Genomic DNA, 21,133 nt, shown 5'->3' on the forward strand with positions numbered 1-21,133 from the left:
TCAGCCCGATGTGCAGCCCCTGCTGCCTAACTTTATCAACTACTCCCTTTACATGTATCTGCTCTTCTTCCCCATTTCAGGCAGCACAACCCACACGCCTGTCTACACAGCTTCTCTTTTCTCCACAACATACCAGTACACTCTACAGGACATGCCAATCGCAAATACCCCAGGGCGTTCAATTTAACATTGTTCTGAACAGCCTGATTTTTGCCTTGAGATTGCAGAGACGCAAAAATCCTCATTCCTATTTGCTTCGGCTATCTCCACGCTGCTGGGTGCAGACAAATGCATTATATAAATGGTATTTGCTGAGCTATTCATTAACACAATGCTTTTTTTTTTTTGGCTTTTTGTGTCTTTTTTTTAATTTAATGCTTCTACAGTAGGAGGAACATTGGTTACCATTTCACCCACATTCGCATTTCTCATTTTCATTATCACTGTACCATTTCTTCCCGACTTTGGCATTACAAAACAGATGCGCCTGAAAACAGGAAAAAAACTCACTGTAGCCTGAATTCAAATCAATTACTTGGAAACCTGAAATACAAACCTGATACTATCTTGATTTCGCTGTCTACTCTGCAATTCCTTTAACTAACCACACTCTGTGGTCACACAATGTTGCAGCTGTTTCCAAGCCATGTTAACACAAGATAGGTTGTTTATCACCTCCTTTTTATTTAATCACACTATAGGAACCTACAGAGCAAGTTTAAACCTTAGCTCACTGGAAATGTACATGAAGTCCTGAAAAACACGCTTAGCAGTGACATCATCAGGAAGCCTTTTACACCCAAGCAGTGTTAACAGGTGTAATTAAAACTGAATGACGTAGTTTTCCTCCCAACATTCCCAGGAGGACAATGTTTTCTTTCATACCCTTCTGTGCTTCCTTCTGACAAGTCCTGACATGCCCACCTGTTCAAACTCTAGTATGAACACACACACATTCTTTTAATACAACAGTACCCAAAACTTTGTCTGAGCAGTTCCATCATGCAGACCCCGTTAGCAGTCTACTCGTGCTATACCAACCTGCTACCTATGCAGCTTCATGGACATAAAATATCTGGCAAAATGGATGTTACTTTAGCTCAAAGCTTGGAAGTGAGCATCCTTCATTTATTCACAGAGGATGAATACAATACAGAACATAATGGAAACGTTTACTTTCAGCAAAATACGGCTCGGTTAAAATATTGTTTGAATAGAACAACGGCTCACAACTCTGTTTTAATTAATAGCAGCTTAAAAGTCAGTGGTGTTAGCTTAAGAGCGCAGCTGCTTTGCCAAAGACAATGGCTCTTTCATGTCACAATTTCAGTTGATGCCTGCAAGGACCACGCTCTCCCAGGCAGTATATGCTAAATACAACTCTGGCCCACAGCTAAGCAGTACGTTTTTTTAAAAAAAAAAAAAGGTATAATTTAGCTGAACAGGAAAAACTTTTCAACAGTGAAATCATCAACTTAGTCACAACTGCCTAAATAAGTAGCTTTTCAGAATGAGGCAGCTGAGATTTGAATTCACTACTTGTGTCATTTTTACAGAACAAAATGCAGAGAAGCATACAAAAGTGCTGTGCTTCATTTATCCTGAAATCTCAAGCTGAAGAGTTCTCCCCACTCCAAACTAAAGTTCATTCACAGCTTGAGATATTTTAAAGGTTACCATGAAAAGTGTCTTTAAGCCCTATAAATATATTCAAATCTTCCTTAGTACAGCTGCCTCAAAAGCTGCAAATCAGACTGGGGGGAGGGAAGAAAACAAGTTCAGATGTGCCTACAGTAGCAGAAGGCAAAAAGAAAAAAAAAAAAAAAAGCCATTTAAACTTGAAGAAAGCACATCCAGGAACTAAAACCATATACATTTAAAATTACAACTTACACTTCTGAAGCAGGTCTCTGTTTGTAATAGATGGAGCAGGAGCTATCACTGCTGAGGGGTCTGAGGACTGCACAGAGGCACCGCATTTTGAGAGCGTTGTGGCACAGCTTGGCTCAGCAACCCCTCAACTGCGGCTTTTAATTTCCTAGCGCTAAACTTCCCAGTCAAGCTCCTCTCCCAGGGACTGTTGCTTGGCGTATGACATCAGCCTGCACACTTGCAGGCTCAGGGATGCACCAAAGTGGGGGAGGCACAAAGAGTTTTCTGACTCAAGCTGATCTGTATTCCTCGCTCCAGTTACTCAGAGTAATTGTGATGTTTCAGCTCCACAGATTTTATCCAGACTGCTAGGTCTGTGATGCAAGTGCAGAATATGCTTAGGACATGTTATCTAAGAGAACAGAAGAATCTAGCGAAATTAATGTTTGAACAAGCAAAAGTTTGTGAATCACTTGCTTCCGCTGAGAACTGGCTCGACACTTGCCACTTTGCAGAATTAAGAAAGTAGGCTTATATTACTAATTTTTAGCTACCTTTTCATCAAATTACATTTGCTTTTGGAAACATTTTTCTTCCCTTTTGTTTTAAAATAATCACAGTGTTGTTTAAACAAAGTAAAAAAGCTTAGAAACCTCCCCCCAATAATTACATACTTAATGCAGATTACATTGGGTCTGTACTCTGTATTTCTTCAGAAGAGTTTTATGTCGACTGTTCAGACTTTTTTCCCCCCCCCCCATTATGCTATCCACCCTGTAATGAGTTCTATACTCAAATATCTTTCCTCTTGTCATTTTGGATGCAGTCCACAAAGTCCCAGTCCTAGCTTCTGCCTCCTTTTCTTTGCTGGAGTTTCCCCTTGCACTGAACTTTGTGGCTGGTGATCTTCCCCAGGAAGGCAACATCTCATGTTCCTGGGACTCCTTACTCCACTGCCATTATCCATTTCTGTACTTTGTATCCAACTGAGGTTTTTAAATTTATTTGAGGGAAATTCATTTTTTCATGCCTTAGGTTGCTCATCCTGTTTCTTCTCTTACTGGAAGGCAAGCATATGTCTATGATCAGAAGCACACACAGCAATCAACACTACTTTGACTAAACACTACACCCTCAAGGCAGTCCTGCTCTCACCAGCTAGCAAGATTCTCTCCAAAAATAACACCTACCCTTGGACTTGAACTGGGATTCTCAAAAAAAGCTAAGGGATATTAGAATCTGAAACCTCATACGATGCAGCCAAAGAGGTACGACTGTATACAGGAATAAAGCAAATAAAATAGGGACTGCGTACAGTGGCACTATAGCCACTGTGAGAGAAGGGAACAAGGAGAACAAGCTGGCAAATCACTGATCTCTGCAAGAGCCACCACTCAGTACCTGTACCTGACGAACTCCACCTCTTCAGCTCTAGCCAGTGGCTAAGACACAATTACAAGACATGACAACAGACCTAAGGAAAAATGACTCGATTCTTCACAATTTTTGATTCATTACACAGAAAGAATTTTAATTCTGGAAAAAAATGCAATGGCCCTGAAACAATTCCTGAGACAAAAAGTACCTATCACATTTCAAGACTGTATGAAATGGGATAAATTATTTTGAGTACCAACTGTAACACCTGGATAAAACTTACAGTGCCACAACTGGAACAAAGAAGAGAATCTGTTCCCAAACTTAATAGAAGTTGTTGTTGTGATTATCAGAGGCAAATACAACCTCAGAAACATGCAGCTCTGGACTCTGAACTCCTGTATGGGCTGTATTCGGTTTTATTCCCATTTCTGCATATTCACATACATTCAGGTCTCTAATGATATTCGTTTCAATAGTTTTACTATTAATTATTAACTTAAGGAAATGACAGACGTGTGGCTTTGAAGATTTGAACATGAAAAATCTCTTATTCGTTAAGTAATATAATTAACCCCCTTTGCCCCCAAATGCACATATATGAACATATATACGCACACACACTCTTATTTTGTACTAACTGAATAAAAGCCTCCATGTTGCTGCTACATATGACCAAGAAGCAAGTGACAAAGAAAAGAAAGAGGAAACACAGGCTGGCATTCATACTGAATGGCCTTTAAAAAAAGTCACATTCCAATTGAATGCCTATTTTAAATCTCCAGCCCCATCTCAAGTACTGCTATTTAGAATCAAGTTCATAAAAATGCTATTCAAAAAAGAAGCTTTTGACTAGAAGTCCAAAATAATTCTGAGTTAGTATTATCAGGTTTTATCTATACATATGCATACACACAGCATCTTTACCACGTCAATGACATTTTACCAGGTATTACAACACTGCTCAAAGAGCATGCTTGATACTTCAGCAAATGACATATAAAAGCCTCATATGTGTAATAGTTCATCAAACCAGATGATTGCTTACAATCTTGATGTTACAGTGATCCAACTGGTTAAAGAAACAATACAGTCAATGCTTAAAAATTATAGCCAATTTCCTTTGGGTTTAGCCAGTGACACTAAAAACACAGTAATAAAACTAGTATATTTTATAGAATAAAAAAACAAAATAGAGGTAAAGTTTCTGAAGTTTCACCTAGAGCAATTATCTAAGAGACCTTTTTGTTTATTTTTTGTTGGTATGGTTCCCACCAAAAGCAAATGAACTTAATAAACTGCAGAAAGTATTAATTCTGTGATACAATAATCTGACTTAAAATTATCTGCTAGGTTGTTTTGTAGAAAGGCTTTCAGAAGCAGAGTTAATGCACATAGGTTCAGTTTATGAAGTGCGCAGAGTTCATGGCAAGAAATAATCTGCTGCAGACAGTAAGAATTTGTTTTGAATCAAACCGCTCCAGACTGTTCCTTTTTCCTCTCTAAACCACCACTGAATAGCACAGCTGTTACAAACATGGTATTCAAATCCAAGAATTCAGCAAACATCTATTTCTCTGCCATATTATTGCTGGTATTAACACACATATAATGCTTTTGGATCCTTTGCTAGAACTGTACTGCAAAAACAGCCAACAGATCATCACCGTTTCTTAAAAGCCTTAAATCTCAGTCTTTGGTATCTCTGAAAAAATCCAGTTCAGTATTAATCTAGTATTCACTGCAGTGCAGTTGTTTCATTATTATTACAATCATGACTACCCTCAAACCTCGCAGTAATTTTTACATTAAGGTTTACTAGGGATGCTTTTACACAATAAAAAACATCTCAACTAAATAGACAAGAAGATAGTTCTGATTAGTTCCCTTTTCTTCATGCCTTCAATCAGTTTGTTATTCTCAGCAGAAAGTCTTTTTTCCCCTTACCTTTAAAGCAATGTAATTAAAAGCTTTCTGGCATTCTGAGAGGAAAAGGTTCAGAACTACTTAAAGTCACCTGATTTCTTCACAGCAGCTGTCTCAGGCAGAATTTTTAGTCAAGTCACTTGCTACCTACAGCAGTGGTGTTCAACAAAAATGAAGGGCTTCAAATAATAAAATAGGGGTAATTAAAAAAAACAGCATTCACTTCTGTTGACTCATGCCTGGCATTACAATAGCATTACACAGAAAGCTGTTTATTAGAACTTACCTCCCCTTGAGCTGTCTCTGAGAACAATACAATTACTTTGAACCTACTTCCACATCCAAATTACTTAACTGCTCTATGATACTTATATTGACTCTACCAGGACTTGGTATCAAACTGACTTGACAGACCAGAAGCTGAATTTTTCTTAAGACAACCTGTGCCCAAAGCAACAAGGAAGAGAGGAGATGCTACTCCCTGTTTTCCAAGAGTTCTGAAAGTTAAGATGATGATCACATTGCTATCACTTGCTATCGTCCATCTGTAAGTTAAATCCTAGACCTTTGTATGGAAATAGCATAACAGCACAAACAAACAAAAAACCTAAGCCTAAGAGTATTAAAAACCCCATAGGCATGGATCACCCAAATATTTTACCATTTACAGAAAGTGGTACTAGAAGTAGGCCATCTGAAAGAAAACAAACACTAAGAGGTTTCATCAGGGGGTTTTAAGCATGTGTTGTCTTGTTTAATTCTAATTCATCATTGCTTCTGACAAAAAAGTGATGCAAGTACTTGGAAGAAGGTAACATAGAAAACAAGCCAGTTATGCTCCTCTTTGTTTAGGAAGAGTTAATAATACTCAAAATATATTTGCTTTGGTCTATCAGAACAAGACATAAGGGGGGAGCAAAAAGAACAGACATGCTGCTCAAATTTGTTCTATCTCTAACTTTCAAGAGAAGGTCATGGTTCTGTCCTGCACCATGAGCAAACATAAATAGACCCAAAACTAACAGCTGCTGCAGCACATGCTCATGGGGAGAGTACATAGGACAAGTTTATGAAAGCAGACTTCTTTAATCAAATTCTAGCCTCAACTCTCTTCCCTCAAGGTGATACAGGACATCATCTATGCAAATTCAAGATCACTCCCAAAGCTAAGCAACCTCCATCAAGTTAACTCAGCACCCTACTTGTTACACACACAAAATACTCACTCTGTAAACTTGGAAAGCTCACACTCCTTTCATATCACTCAAAAGTAAAGCTAAGGGTATACCATTATACGTACAAATGTACAGGCTTTTTACAGGGCTAAGGTACAATTCACCAACTGTTTACTAGTAGTCATGCCAATTATGCTGTAATTCCACAAACTTGTTCTGATCTCGACATTTTTTAGAGAAAGATGACAATCAGTACACTTAAGTTTTACATCCTCAGAGTCCAACACACGTTCTTTAATTGAGAAAATATTCTCAAATAACTGATAACACACTGGCAAAACTAAGAAGCTGGTCCTGATCACATGGAACAGCTTTGTGGTGTGCAGTTTTTTGTCATTTAAAAAAAAAAAAAATACACTACTACTACTTTTTTCTTCAACAAGCTCTACCATACCAAATGCGCGTCAAAAGAGCATCACAGCTTTACAACACATGTGTGTTTTATATACTTTTTTTGTATCAGACTTAAGACCACAAAGTCAACATACCTGTGTTCTGTGAGAACATTTACCGCTGATGGGTGGTTGGCACAGTACGCAAGGTATAAGCTTTTCATTTGTGGCATCAAATTTAGAAAACATCCTCCAACTCTCTGCTGAGCTTCAGGCAACCTAAAAACAGAGTAATAAAGATGAAATTACTGTAATGCCAACCAGACACAGAAATAAATTAAAGCCTGGAAAAGGAGTGTATATTAGGTTTTTTTTTTTCTTTTTTGTTCTAAAAAAAAAAAAAAAAAAAAAATGAACAGATAGATTTCTATGGTCACTGACCAGCCACCAACCCCTTTCTCTTCCATCTTTACAGCTTCAACCCTGTAACTGCCAGGCCTTGATTATGCCACCACAATATAGGCACAATATGGTACACGGCTGTAAAATGGTCATTCGGCAAAATTTTTTCAAGAATTAGTGGTATTTAGCACCTTCTTTACGAGTTTGATTTTCAGTCAACATACCTATCTGTTAGAACAGTTTACTGTCCACTTATATACATCATGCCAATCTTAAAAGCAGTATTTCAGCACTTAGACAAAAACTGGATGGAGTAGCAACAGGATTCTCTCCTTCTACCCTACACCAGCAGAGATGATAGGCTTAAAATATTCATTAAGAGAGCTAAGTACCATATTAAGTTCTGATAGCACAAATAGAAGCCAGTTACAGTGCAGTAACAGGCTGTTTTTACACAATTGCCACTCATCTTGCTTTTTTAAGGACCATAAAGCACTTTTATGTTGGTATGTAACCAGGGCAAGAGTGGTGCTTTACCACCACCAGTACAGAATAACTCATACGTTCTTCATCTTTCATATTCGAATGCACCACATTTGCTAAGCAGTGAAGGAAAATTTTGCAATTCCTTTCAGAAGAGCTTATTTTCTCTAGCATAAAATGGTGCTTAAATAACAGCAGCCTCAGTGACTTTGGCAAAAAAAAAAGATGACTCAGCAAGAGAAACAGTATTTAGAAGAAAAGCTTACTTTTATTCAGTCTTGTTGAACCTAATTAGTTTTGATCAGGTTTGTCAGAGGAATATACACACAGTCATTCACATAAATAAGGGAGGACAGGATATGAAGAAAGATAATAAGAATATACACCGTGTATTTTTTAAAAGGTTTTAGCAGAAACTGTCATCTCAAATTGCACTAAGAAAATATCTGGAGTATAAATATCTGGAATTGGCTGTGTGGCACCAGCTTAGAACTGGTACAATCAGCAGAAAGTCAAGTCTGACTTCTGATTTTGCATCTGCATAAGCAGGGGAAAAAAAGAAAAAGAAAAATGCAACTCTTCCAGTCTTATTCTTAGTGCCTCCTTAAGCTGCATACTTCAGATGGAAATAAAAGCATAGTCACATACTTTTCTAAAATAATTTTCAAGATAAACATAAACAGATGGGAAGAAGTATATACTCTAACCAGCCATGCTTCCCTACTGCTACCATATTACCATTGTCAGAACCACTCAAAAACATCCATACTAGATTGCTTCCTATGTAAAAAAGAATAAATTCGACAAAAAAGTGAGCGATATTGTAAGGGTGTCAGAAGGGATGAAGCCTTGTTATTTTCTACAGGGCAACTCCCACTTGAAGGACTAAACCTCTTCAGCAGCAGGTTGTACGGCCAATAGCCAACTGTATAGCCCACGCTGAAGTTAACCAGAAGATGGGACACTAAGTTTTCACCAGTCCTAGACTACAAGCTTAGCCCTGACGCCTTGTCTAAACCCACTGTACAACATGTGCAAGGAGATGAAATGTTTCAATTTCTCAGTACGTATCCTTTCCTTGTATAAAGATTGCATCTCCTAATATAAATATGCTGAGTCTTTGCTTCAGCCTGTTTGCAAGTTGGGACATGCAGTAGATGTTTTTTTTGTTGGTATCATCCACTTAACTACTCTTAAAACCAGTATTTCACACTGCTGTAAAGCTAGATGAGTCCTCAGCAAGTACTCAACAGACATACTGTTAGCACAGTCAAAGGTGTTCATGCTAACATTAGTTCCAACAATTCTCTCTGGAAGAATATTGGTTTTATTTAAATAAAAGGGTTTTTTAGAAGTCCAGATTTTCTGTAATTGTCCCAAACATGTGTATAAAGTCTCTAAACATCAATATTTAGCATATTCCCTTGGAAAAAGTGAGAGATGATCCAGTGAACATCAGCAGAAAAGAACCATTCACCTTTCCAGGACAGCCGCTCCTTCAGGCAGGGGATGTTCCCATCCTGCTCTAACACAGGCAACTTGTCCCACTCCTTAGGTTTGCTCATAGTAGTTAAAATGCAAAGTTCATCCCAAGAAATATTCCCCCAAATGTCAAAACAGTAACTCTGTCTCCTACTATGCTATTCAGTCCCTCTGTATGGTGTAGGAAGACCTACCCAATATCAAGCCAAAACTGACTGTTCAGATGTGCAAAACGAGGCGAGGGAAACACGCTTTCTTATTCGAAAGCAACATTCATTACAGACACCTAGAAAATGACACCTGAGTCCCCAGCTAGCACATCATGCCAGATACACTCTGATCACATTATCAGTGCTCCTTACATTAAAGGCTAAAGGCTAGGGCCCATATTTCATTGTCTGCACCTTTATGTCAAGAAAAGTTTAAATTCTAAAACCAGGAGAGTGGCTGCTTCTGCAGGTATTTAGGGGGAAACCAGGGGTATCCCCCAGCATAGCAGCTTTCCAAGCAGCATTTCCTGCCTACCAGCTGCTGCCCTTTAATAAATCTAAGCATGAGCTAATAATACATTCTTCAAGTAACAGATGTAGCAAAAGTCTCAAACTCTGAAGACATACTCAAGGTGTATAACTCACTATTAAATAGTAAGAGGCCCCAGTAAACAGTTGCTGAAAATGATTAAATTGTCTTTTCATACTGCAGTGCTGGGAGGGGGAGAGCGAATTATGGCTGTTTGCACCAAACAGACATCTGTGTCTTCTCAGTCTGCTGTTCTTTTAGCGGAATGAAAGACACATTATTCTCTTTTGCATGTTGCACATGTATTGCAGCTTTATACTGCACATTCTTTGTTGAACTAAGATAATTAACAGACTTTATGAGGAGGTGGCAACTCGTCCCCTTTGACTACTCTAATCCATGCACTAGTTGCAAGTGTTCTACTATTTTCAGAGGAACAATTAATAAATTATCTGTATCTCCTTTAACTGCTGAAAAAACAATTTAAAGCCTATCACATCATATAAACCTTTTAGTAATTAATGTGTTCAGTAAAGAGCATAGTTATTTTACAATTTATTCTGAAGTTGACATCCCAATAGCCTTCTCCTATTTGATACTTTAATTAAAAAGGCATCACATATAAATATTCTATTTATACACACATAAATGATAGTAACTTCAGTTATAAAAAGGCCAAAGACACGTTTTGATTTCATTTACAGAATTAGAGAACCATATCGAAGCCTCTGCTGTTGTACGTATGCTAGAGGCATCATCATACAACTATGTCTAAGCCAACTAACAGATTATCTGCTTGTTGCAAGTTACATCCAATAGCTATCAGTTCTGTTTCTCCAGACTTAAACTGGGTTCCCACTGCATGACAATTTGAGAAAAGAAAGAAAATACCTTGTTGCTCAATCACACTTACTTTAAAATTCCAATCAAAACCAGTGATCAGAACTGGACTAAAGCTTGGCTGGCAGCTGACAGAGAAAAAATGACATTATAGAGTATCTAGTTATGTCCTGCATGTTCTGATGAAATCTGCCTTAGTTTTGGTGTCAGTGGACATTACAACATTCTGAGAAAGATGGCGGAAACTGTGGTGAATCCAGACAAATTGGAACATAAGCAATTTTAAAAGTGGATAACAAGTGTAATCAGCATTGTATGTTTTCTTTTTGCAAAGAAAAGATCAGATATCCCGAAATTTCTCTTGACTGTGTGGTTACCTTAAGAGTGTCAGGCAGCAATCTGTGTACCTATATATGTGTGTGTGTATATATATATATATAAAAAAGTATATATAGCCCCCTGCAGAACCTGCCACAAACTTTCAGTAATCTGGATGGCATTTTCTGCATGTTTGTTTCGGGCAATCTGGAGACACCGTGTTCAAATTCACTTAAGGTTGATAGCCTTATGTCTGGTGATACCCACAGCAACCAAGAGCAAGGGACAATACTGGGATAAACCTTTAACAGACTTAATTTGTATCGGCACTCCAAGACCAAACCTGAAACACTGGTTAGCTTTGGATTACATTTAAGCAATCTCCCTCTCACACCCTGCCCCCCCTCCCCCCTTTTTTTTAATTCACATTGCACTCCAGGATCATCCCAAAACATGAAGTATCTGCTTGCAGTCAAACACAGAAGAAGATAAATAAGACAGTTACTGTGACTGCAAGAGCAGGGACATGAAAGAAAGAGAGGGCAAAACCCAGCTACGGCTATTATGGGGCAGGGAGGTAAATTTGTGACGCTACCTAAAAGGCATCCAATGCCTTTAGTTTGCTACAGAGGAGATGGTACCTAAGCAGTCCGTGCAGGCTGGTGTCACCAGCCTGTGTGTCCTGTCCCCTCCCTTACTGAGAAGTACAGCCATAGACTGACAGCTTCTGTTCCCAGGTGAGCGGAAGAATTTTTTTTTTGAGCAGGAGATATCTGTGTTCAATGTCCTGCTACAAAAATACCCAAAGAGCAATACTTCCAATAGAGATCATTTAGATCAGCCCAGAGGTCACCTAATGGACACTGACTTTGTTCAGAGACAACTCTGCTGTGTGAACCACTGCAGAACTGGATCACAGATTGGCAAGGAGACTTGGAGCACCGGACCACTTTCTGTCTCAAAGAGACCATAGCACAGAGCACTCTTGCTCTGTTCACTGTCAGAAATCCACCCTTTTGCAACTGAAGACTCCATCAGTGTCTGTCTGCCTTGTCAGTTACAGCTCTTTTCCATCCATCAAAACAAACTCAGCTTGACCAGTCAAAAACCACACTTCTGAAGCAGATCAGCTGGAAGATTCTTGCTCAATGCTAGACAGACTCCTTTCATACACCACTTTTGTTTAGTAAATAAACAAGTCACAAAGGTAGAAGTAACCCCAAACAAATCCCTCCAATGCTGCCCAGCATCCAGGCAGGCAGACAAGAAGCATTCCCAGGCCTCTAACAGATGGAACAGCCCACAGGAGCACTGCAGTGATGCTGCAACAGAGGCCAAGCTGCACAGGTTCAGTGAGGACAAACCTTTAGCAATGCACCAGAAGAGCTTTAAGGCTGGGGGCAGGGTGAGAAGATGGCACACAATCAAAACCAAACCGTGTCCCCAAACAACTCCTTCCCCCGAAACACACAAAAAGCCCACTACAGCATTATGTGTCCTGGAAAAAAATAAAAAAATAAAAAAAAAAAACCCACCCAAACTTTTAACAACATGAGAATTAAACAAGGCAAGGTGGTCCAGGCAAGAAAAAGGAAAACACCAGAAAGTTTCTGTCACTGAAGTACATGCCAGGATTTCTTAAGAGAAAACTCAAATGACAAACTGGCTCGAGTGCAGTGCGAATTTAAAAAACATTCAACTCTCACGCCTAAGAACAGGAATTTGTCAAGCAACATAGGCTGGCGGCACTACAACTGGCATTTGGTCATTCCAACATGTCAAGTTAGAAAAAACACGACACCGAATGCTGCCATATGAAGTGCCTGAATGATGGAACTATAAGCTCTCTGCCAAAAATAAAATAAAATGATAAATCTATTTTCAGCCCGGGAGGTACTCCGAGTTTACAGAACAGGTTCACCAGCCAAAAAACGTGGCAAAATGACAAAAAACCAAGGCAGCAGGGCAAGCATTCTTCTACACGATGGGAATTAATGATGGATTAGATTCAATACAGGAGGAAGCTGGATGCTCAAGCCAATATGCTATCATGAAAATTAAACTGAAAATATAACTTGGCATGACTGGCATATTTATGAAAAGAAAATAACACAAAAATGTTTGCAGTAACCCCTCAGTAACCCTAGGGCATCACTTCCTCTGCCCACCTACTAACATCCATTATGTTCCTAATTTATTACACAGCAATGTTTCACTTACCAGGAAAAAGAAATAAAGGACATTATGAGAAGGTGCTCTAATAAAGTTTAAATCAAAGAAGGAATTCCAAATAAGCTTTCTGAGCTTGAAGCTATGCTATGATATCAGATTAATCTACATACCAAGTTAAAACACAGCTTGCATTAGTATTTGTTTAAAGGCATATGCTCTTCCACTCTTATTCTTAAGACCACTGTAATAAAAAGTTTTAAAAGATGACAGTATGTTCATGCAAGGTACTTCACTTCCCTAACTTGATTCGCAGAAACAAAATCATGGTAACAAAAGAATGAGACAACAAAGCACAGTGACAAGAAAGGAAACATTTAAGTATGTGGACAGACAGTCATTCCCAGGGATTTATTTAGACACCTAACTGATCAAGTTTAACTTGTCTTTCTGAAAGACAGGGTGAAAGAAACACAGTTTCAAGATAGTTTCCATTCCACTGCTGAACAGTCATCTAAACGACACCATCCTCCTTCCCGTTCTCTCCAGTCTAAGTCATCTAGAGGCAGAAGAGAGGGAGAGATGCCAGGTGGTAGGAGGACATGGGATCCAAATTCAGGAACAGACCCAGACACACATTACTGCCTAGCGGAGGTGCAGCTTACACTTTGTCATGACAAAGCCTCCTCTTCACACAGAGCAGCTCAGAGGAAAAGAGGAGGAAGAGGTCAAAACAAGACACACTAAGCTGATCTAAAGATCACTGCTGCCAAAAGAGGCATTTTCTCCTCCATCCAAGACATTCACTCCTTCTCACAGCCAAGTCTCCCAGCAGACTGAAACTTCCCTAAGCCCTCAGTAGCAATTCAAATTACTAACTTGGCAGAAAACATGCAAAGTTGGATAAGCAAATTGCCTTAGCTCACCATGTGGTCAGACAAAACCAATACGCAGGCAAGGAAAAGGACACAACTGAGATTAGGAACAAGAATTCCACTTTCAGTGGAGTTTCAACACTAGAAAATTGTTAGGACAATTCAAACGTGATATGGTCACCTTCTTTCTTAAACCCCAAGTACTAAGGTACAAGCTGAAAAATACCCAACTACCACTAAAGCCTAACTATGGAAGGACAACAGGTGTATTCATCCCCCTCTTCCTATATGGCACAGTACAGGCATTGAGGCTATTCTGCTTTTTTAATTCAGATTGCTCCTTCTGCCTACGCTGCATGCCTCTCCAGCACATTTTGATGACCACCATTGTTTAGGACAGAATACTACGCACGAGCGTTCTCATACAGCGTCCTTCATCCAAGTCACTTACCCTTCCTCCACTGTTCCATCGCATAAGCTCCTTTCATTCTTTCTCTTGCTTTAAGAGAAGACTTAGAATTCATGCCTCCAAAACAAACCCCACCACTTCCTCTACCGCTTCCCCACTGGTATGCAACAGCATCACGGAAATTCATAACTTGTTTCCAAACTACGTAAAAATTCCTACCTCTGCAAATGCATCCTAGGGCCAGTATCTATCTGTGCAAGCAATCAATGCAATATGCAAACATCTATTGCTGTACTGCTGTAGCAACCATCCTTAGGGAGGAACAAAAATTATCACAAACAACATACAAAAGTAAAATACTAAAAAAAGAGTTTCCTTGTTAGAATGTTACAGTACCTGGTACACTTAGTACTTACTTGGTGCATTCTTCTAAAGACTGTACAAGCATTTGCTGGAAAGAACTTATTTCTTCCAGGTTTCCCATTAAGTATGAAGTATTTGCTGAGTTTAACCTGGAGCCAAAGTAAATGAAAGGTGTTTAGGTTTGCAGTTATTGACTAACTATGCTTTAATTAAACCTACAGCCTTAAAATAAAGATCAAGGACCAGACTGTTTCAGTCAGCAAGCAAACGGAATAAAAGCAAGCCCTGCCTCAAGAATTCCACTGTCCACACAAGAAAATGCACATTGACACTGAAATTGAAGTTTTGACCAGGTAAACCCTCCCCAATACACGAGAGATCTCAAGCTTAATTTAAAAACAAAAAAAACTCACATACTTTTCACTGGCTTGTAATGGTCGCAGGTAGTTTGAAAGCATTGTTTGTAGCTCCTTAGCATATTCATTTTCTGTTTCTAATATATTTTGTAGCACCTACAATAAATGACAGTTGCTAATTGGTATTTTATTTTAAGAGATACTTCAAAATGTTCAAATCAATACCAGTTTTAAAGCATACTAGAATTTACTTTGCACTAGGAAAATTTAAATGAGTGTTCCTACATTAAAAATTTAAGTGTCAGCAAGAAAGCATTGAATACTATACATCTATGAAACTCACAGGAAAAAAACACCACACATACACACAGTGAACCATCCTTTAGCCATATACAAAAAAGTGGTACGTTACCAGGAATTTCACTACACTTAAAACTTTTACTGTAAAATTTGAGGGCTACACAGAGTGTTCTTCCAAAGCTGAGGGTAATTACTCCTCCTATGTACTTCAGAACAGTAAAGACCATCAGAGGTCGGTAAAGCATAATAGAAATTGTAAGAGAAATGAACAATTAGTGTAATTTTCGCAGTCTCAATTACAACACATTATAACTAATCCTGCTAGCAAAGTACTTATTCAGATGCGCTGTTCTATCTAGAAGGTCTGAATATTAACAGATTTATAAATATCAACTTTATTTAGCACTATGATTAGTATTACTGCCTTTTTTTTAAATGGGGCTGCCTAACCTTCCACTGGGAGTGCAATAATATACGTTGCCATGAGAATATTACAACATATTCTGATGCAAAGCCAAGAATTTATAAAATACCGCACACACTTGTTTTTTGGCTGAATACAAGTCAAACAACTGGAATACTCCCAAATATGTACCAGAAAGTATTTTACTGGGCCATCTCCCAGGAGTCTGCTTTAGGATATCCTCCAATACATTCACATCAAGTTGTACTGTGCTTCTAGCAGGCGAATTATTTTTTGCCTCCAAAAAGTTAATGATTTAGCAAGAGAATCATCAGAATTAAATGTAGGTTCAATGAACACAACTGAGCTTTGAAAACTTTTTGCTATTCACTGGTCATGAACCACACCACAAACCTTCTCATTTTGCGACATGCCATATTTGTCAAGCCTACAGTAATATCTCATTTCAGCATTTATAGTAACAACTTTAATTGAGTGCATTATTCACTGTTGTAGTCAATACTCTTTCTTAGGAAATAAAAAAAAGTCATTCATTTCTAAATGCAAACCTGATGAAATAACTTTAAATAGTTCAGTATGTCCATGAAGAATTCAATGCTCCTTTCATTGGTGTCATTGATTCTGCTTATTCCTTGAATGCTTCTATTCATTTAGAGAGAGAGAGAGCAACCACTTTTGAGTTCATTCTTTTGTTGGAAATCTGAATCCTGAACTGAAGATTAAAATGTCTCCATTCTCTGCTAAACACTATGACAGAAGAATGTCACAGGCAAAGTTATGGCTACTAACTAGGAAACTACAGCATAAAGTACAACATGGGCACACAATTTTAAAAAGCTAATTTTTTTTTGACCACTCAGGCCAGGAAAAAAGTAAATAAAATTTCAATTGATCATAGCACTAATTAAACTCTACATTATATGTATATAAAAAATAGTCAACTGTTTAAATGGAAATGTAAAAGTACTTAGTGTTCAAGAGGTTCAAAACTAAATGCAAAACTAATCTTTTCCAATATGACTTTTCCTACAAAAAACTCCCAGCCCAAAGTCATTACACAGCCATTAGTAAGGAAAAGGAGACTGAAAACCAAGGACAAAAACACAGTGTTCTGATGAAGCACTGAACAGCATTAAGACATTCAAAAATAAAAATCAACAAATTTGCTAGAGATCTTGAAAGACTGCACCACTGCTCCACTTTCTCAAAGAGTATGTCCATTCTTTACTGTTTGAAAAGCTTGAGGTAAAAGTAAGTTTCATGTTGGATCCAACTCCATTGGATTTTTGAGGATTTTCTTTGCAATACAGAGAATACGGGATTGGAGGAAAAAGGAGGGGAAAGCTTGAAAACTAGAATTAGCAACTTGATAAATTACTGGAAAAAGGAATATAAATGCAACTGCAAATAAAACTATGCTACAAAACCTATGCAGAGTACCAGATACAGTCATACTGCTTTTTGTTACTCTAGTAGCTCACAGTTGTACACAATACTTTAGACACAGTTTTAAGCCCTTCCCAAAACACATTAATGTTTTTTTTTTTTACAAGTACAGTTTCCACTGCCTACAACATTCTTTTAAAAAGAATAATCTTGCTTACATAGCTCTAAAACATCAGTTCTGTGAAATCTCGCATCCTTCCAGCCTGACTCACCTACCTCACGGAGAAGCTATGAGGATTAAATGCCTGGACTGTGCTTTGAAGCGTTAAGTAGTCAGTATTGCAAGGAGTATTTTGGCACCAGAGCACCCTTACATTCCTCATACCCACATCTCGCCCGCATGCTCTAATAATCACCTTTCTTCCCTTTCCTGCTTTCTGCGCGTTCTGGCTGCTGCAAGACCCCATGAGACCTCGAAGACCTTGTTTCCACAACTCCACCACAACATTTGCACAGATAAGCCCGGGTACCAAAAGAGCAGCATTGAAGTGGCAGCTTTTGCAGTCCGTAACACTGATGAATGGCAGGCACAGACAACTGAGCTCATACAGCACAGGCTCTCTCAATCACACGGCATGGAAAATTCAAGCATGGTTAACAATTCTGTCACACAAAACCCCAGCTATCTCCCTAAGGCAAAAACCACCACCCAAAAATGGATTTTAAATGACCTACATGAAGCTGATTGCTTTCCAAATCAGAGGAAGAAAAGGCAGATTTCACAGCTGTGCTTGGGCATGATCCCACAGCACATTCCCGTTTTATGGGAGTAGTACGGCACTCAACTGAAATATCACGTACTTCAGCAAAATGGTGATCAATGTCTTATTTTCCTGAATCATGAGAATCTGAAATATTAACCCCTTCAAACAGGCCCTTGACAGGGGCAATGTAAAGCACCACACAAATATACCATATCTCAAGGGTCCTCAAAAACTGCTACGAACCTCAGAAAACACAAACTCTTGACTCAACTTCAGAAGCGTGGCCTCAAAAGGACTGCTTATTTTCCGTCACTTCTCAAACACTTATATGAAAAATGAGGTCATCTAAATACTCATACTGTGGAGAGAGTTGCCCATTTCATTACCTGCTTTTAGAATAACTACTTAATCTCAAGACAACTGTCCTGTAAGCAGAGATAACCTAATTTTATTTTGGATGGGAAGTCTTAAATTACCAACGGATTAACAAGTAAAACTCACAGTAATGCCTGCTCTGTCTTCAGGGAACAATCTGCAATAATATGCCCACTTCTTCAGTAACAGGTTACCAAATTACTTCTACATGAAAAATGCTTCATGCTTGATCACAAGTCTAGTTCATATTACACACTGCTGTAGACTTGTACCATTTTATGGAGGACAAGACCTTGTAGCACTAGTCATTCTCTACTGACCTGCACTCCCAAGCCAGGCAAGATACAAGCATAAATGAAACGTGCTATCTTCTCAGCAACACCTAGTACAAGGTGCAGCTAATAAAGCACAAGGACTAGAAGGTACGTGATTTGTGTTATGAACTTCAGATGGAGCTCTGTGAATCCATCAAAATAAAGAACACGTTTACAAGGGGCAGAAGGACAGAGGAAAGCAGTGAAATCAGTCTCCTCTTTACATTAAGCACCTTTCCCTCAGCCTATCCCAGCCCTTCTCCCAGAAAGGGAGATTAGAAGAGCCTCTCCTACCACTTTCTGAACTTCCTCTGAACTGCCCTTTGATTTTGTCCTCAGTCCGATGAATGTTACCACAGGTGGTGCCTGCACCTGCACAAATCCTTTCCTAGGAAAAACAGCAATAAATACTCATGAGGTTTACAGGGTCTCAGCACATACCGGTATGGTGGAAGATAGCCAGAACTTAAAAAATAGCAAGCAGTCCCAGAGTACCAGCCTCAAATCACACTTGGTTGTCAAGAGAGCCTTTAACACAGGATTTTAATGCTTACTCTTTAACTTGGGCACGTCCTTTTAGCTACCAGTTGCCAAAGGTTTATTTGGAGCTGTTCTGTTTTTACCTTAGTATGGGCTCAGTTTTGTTATCAGTGCAGACTGATGATAAGACTTCTAGCACAGGGAAGTCCCATGTCCACAGCTTACATATTAAGACAGAACAAAACCTCAACTCACAGGTTAAGCGGCTTTCACTTCAGTGAATGGCTTAGCCGTTTGTCTTATCTACACATAAATATCATTCATATTTAATAATTATTTAAAAGAATTATTTTATAGTTATATTGCCATTGGAAGCACTTACTATTTTTCAGGAAAACCTAGATGCTGGCTAGATGAATTTAGGTTTGAAGCACGACAGTAAAGTCTTACTTCTCTGAAACAAAGCACACACTACAGCACAGCCTCTCATTCTTTAGACAAAAATAATGAAATGGTGAGCTTAAAAAAAAAAAGTGTGGGTATTTGCCATACTGTGGAAAAATTTTAAAACACGACAATTTTCCAATTCACTGCAGACAGATTTAAGAACAGCACTCTAGGGCCAGTGCTCTAATTTACTCTGTATATTATTACGAACTGGTCTTTTCCACCCCTCCCGCCCCCCACGATATATCATCAACACTTAATAAACAGCTAGCAGCCAAAACAGTGGGAATCTTAATACATCAGTTTAGTGTTCCAAGAAGTTGCATCCAAGCAAGATGAAAAATAACCTAATTCCAAGAGTAGGTATGATGGTCACCAGTTTCACTTTTTTTTTTTTAATTGAACTATTTTAAAAGCCAGCTACGGCAATCTGTTTCCCAAAGTATATAGTAGCTTTAGTGTCCGTGATTATGGTAACAGGTTATCCAGGGAACATTTATAAAAAGCACACAAGCCAAAGGTGATTATTTCAAAATTGTACGGCCTTTTGTAATTCAGTCACCTTAACTATGGTTTTACACAAATTCAAACATCTTCACTGAAGCACACTATCGTCCCCCAAAATGGCCTGTATTACTCTTACAAAGTAAAACATACAGCCAGAAGATTCAATTCATTTTGGACACAGTAAAACTGGCATTTTAGTTAAGCCCAAATTAGACAGCTGCAACTCTTACTTTTCATCATATTAAGATCTATCAGGGAAATAATAATTTAAGATATTACATATAAAGGCATGTATTTACCACTGACTTTAAGAAAAAAAAAAAACAACCAAAAAACCCTAAAGGACTGGTGTTCAAGAAAGCTGCCAATTTATTTTGATTAAAAAATCAACAGATATGGATTAAACTTAAGAGAAGTCTCCTGCCTAGTGAAGGAACTAAATCCTCTCTTTGCTGCATTTGCTTCCATTTACTTGCATTGAAAACCATAGGTTTTAACATCAAAACAACAATAAAGAGAGACATATTTGCTATTACACACTACAGCAGCTTTGAAAAAAAATACTATAAAGAGATATAGTGAAAAACAAAAATTAAAAGGAAAACTATCTGATATTTTGCTGGACATACCACAGTAAGATCACTACTTCCTGCAGTTTAAAGGAAGGTGGTGCCTGCACAGGTACCTTCCACTAGCAGGTGAGGGATACAATAGCCAAGGAATTGCAGGCCTCCCTTTACCATGGAATTACAGCTACCAAGAGAGCCACCAGGCAAGCCAGGGGGAGGAGCAGGAGTTTGCTTCATTGTTTTCAGTTAGGGGACTATAAGCAAAAGTGCTCTGTTCTTCCAGGTGGCTGGTGTCATTCATGCCATCAACCGCAAAAGACTAAAGCATAAAATGATGCTTTATGATCCCTGCTAAAAACTGACAAATAAAATGAAAAACAGTGACAGCTGCTTCAAAAAGGGAAAGAAACCTTGTGTTTTGGTTTTACACCAGCAGGGAGCAGTGGTTAACAAAAACAGTAAGATGCTTTTTGATTCCCAATGTATCTACTATTAGTAAATAAAGGATTCTCAAAATGGTTACATCAACACATTTAAAGACAGAATTTGGTATGTTTCTTACATGCATCTACTAAAGAGGGCTAAGTAGTAGGTTAAGAATTCCGGGGG

General features: G+C 38.5%; 1 protein-coding gene across 4 annotated transcripts in view; it reads right to left on the bottom strand.

The window, feature by feature from the left end:
- ARHGEF7 (Rho guanine nucleotide exchange factor 7) overlaps positions 1-21,133 on the bottom strand; it is an 83,606-nt gene that overhangs the window by 40,000 nt on the left and 22,473 nt on the right. For all 4 annotated transcript variants that reach the window (XM_035901152.1, XM_035901149.1, XM_035901150.1 and 1 more), the window contains exons 6-8: positions 15,020-15,114; positions 14,656-14,751; positions 6,899-7,021 (exon numbers count right to left, since the gene is read on the bottom strand). In XM_035901152.1, the coding sequence (XP_035757045.1) occupies positions 6,899-7,021; positions 14,656-14,751; positions 15,020-15,114 (314 nt within the window). The remainder of the gene's footprint in view (positions 1-6,898; positions 7,022-14,655; positions 14,752-15,019; positions 15,115-21,133) is intronic.

Source organism: Egretta garzetta, unplaced genomic scaffold (genome assembly GCF_000687185.1).
Source record: "Egretta garzetta isolate BGI_Z169 unplaced genomic scaffold, ASM68718v1 scaffold168, whole genome shotgun sequence".
NCBI classification, from domain to species: domain Eukaryota; kingdom Metazoa; phylum Chordata; class Aves; order Pelecaniformes; family Ardeidae; genus Egretta; species Egretta garzetta.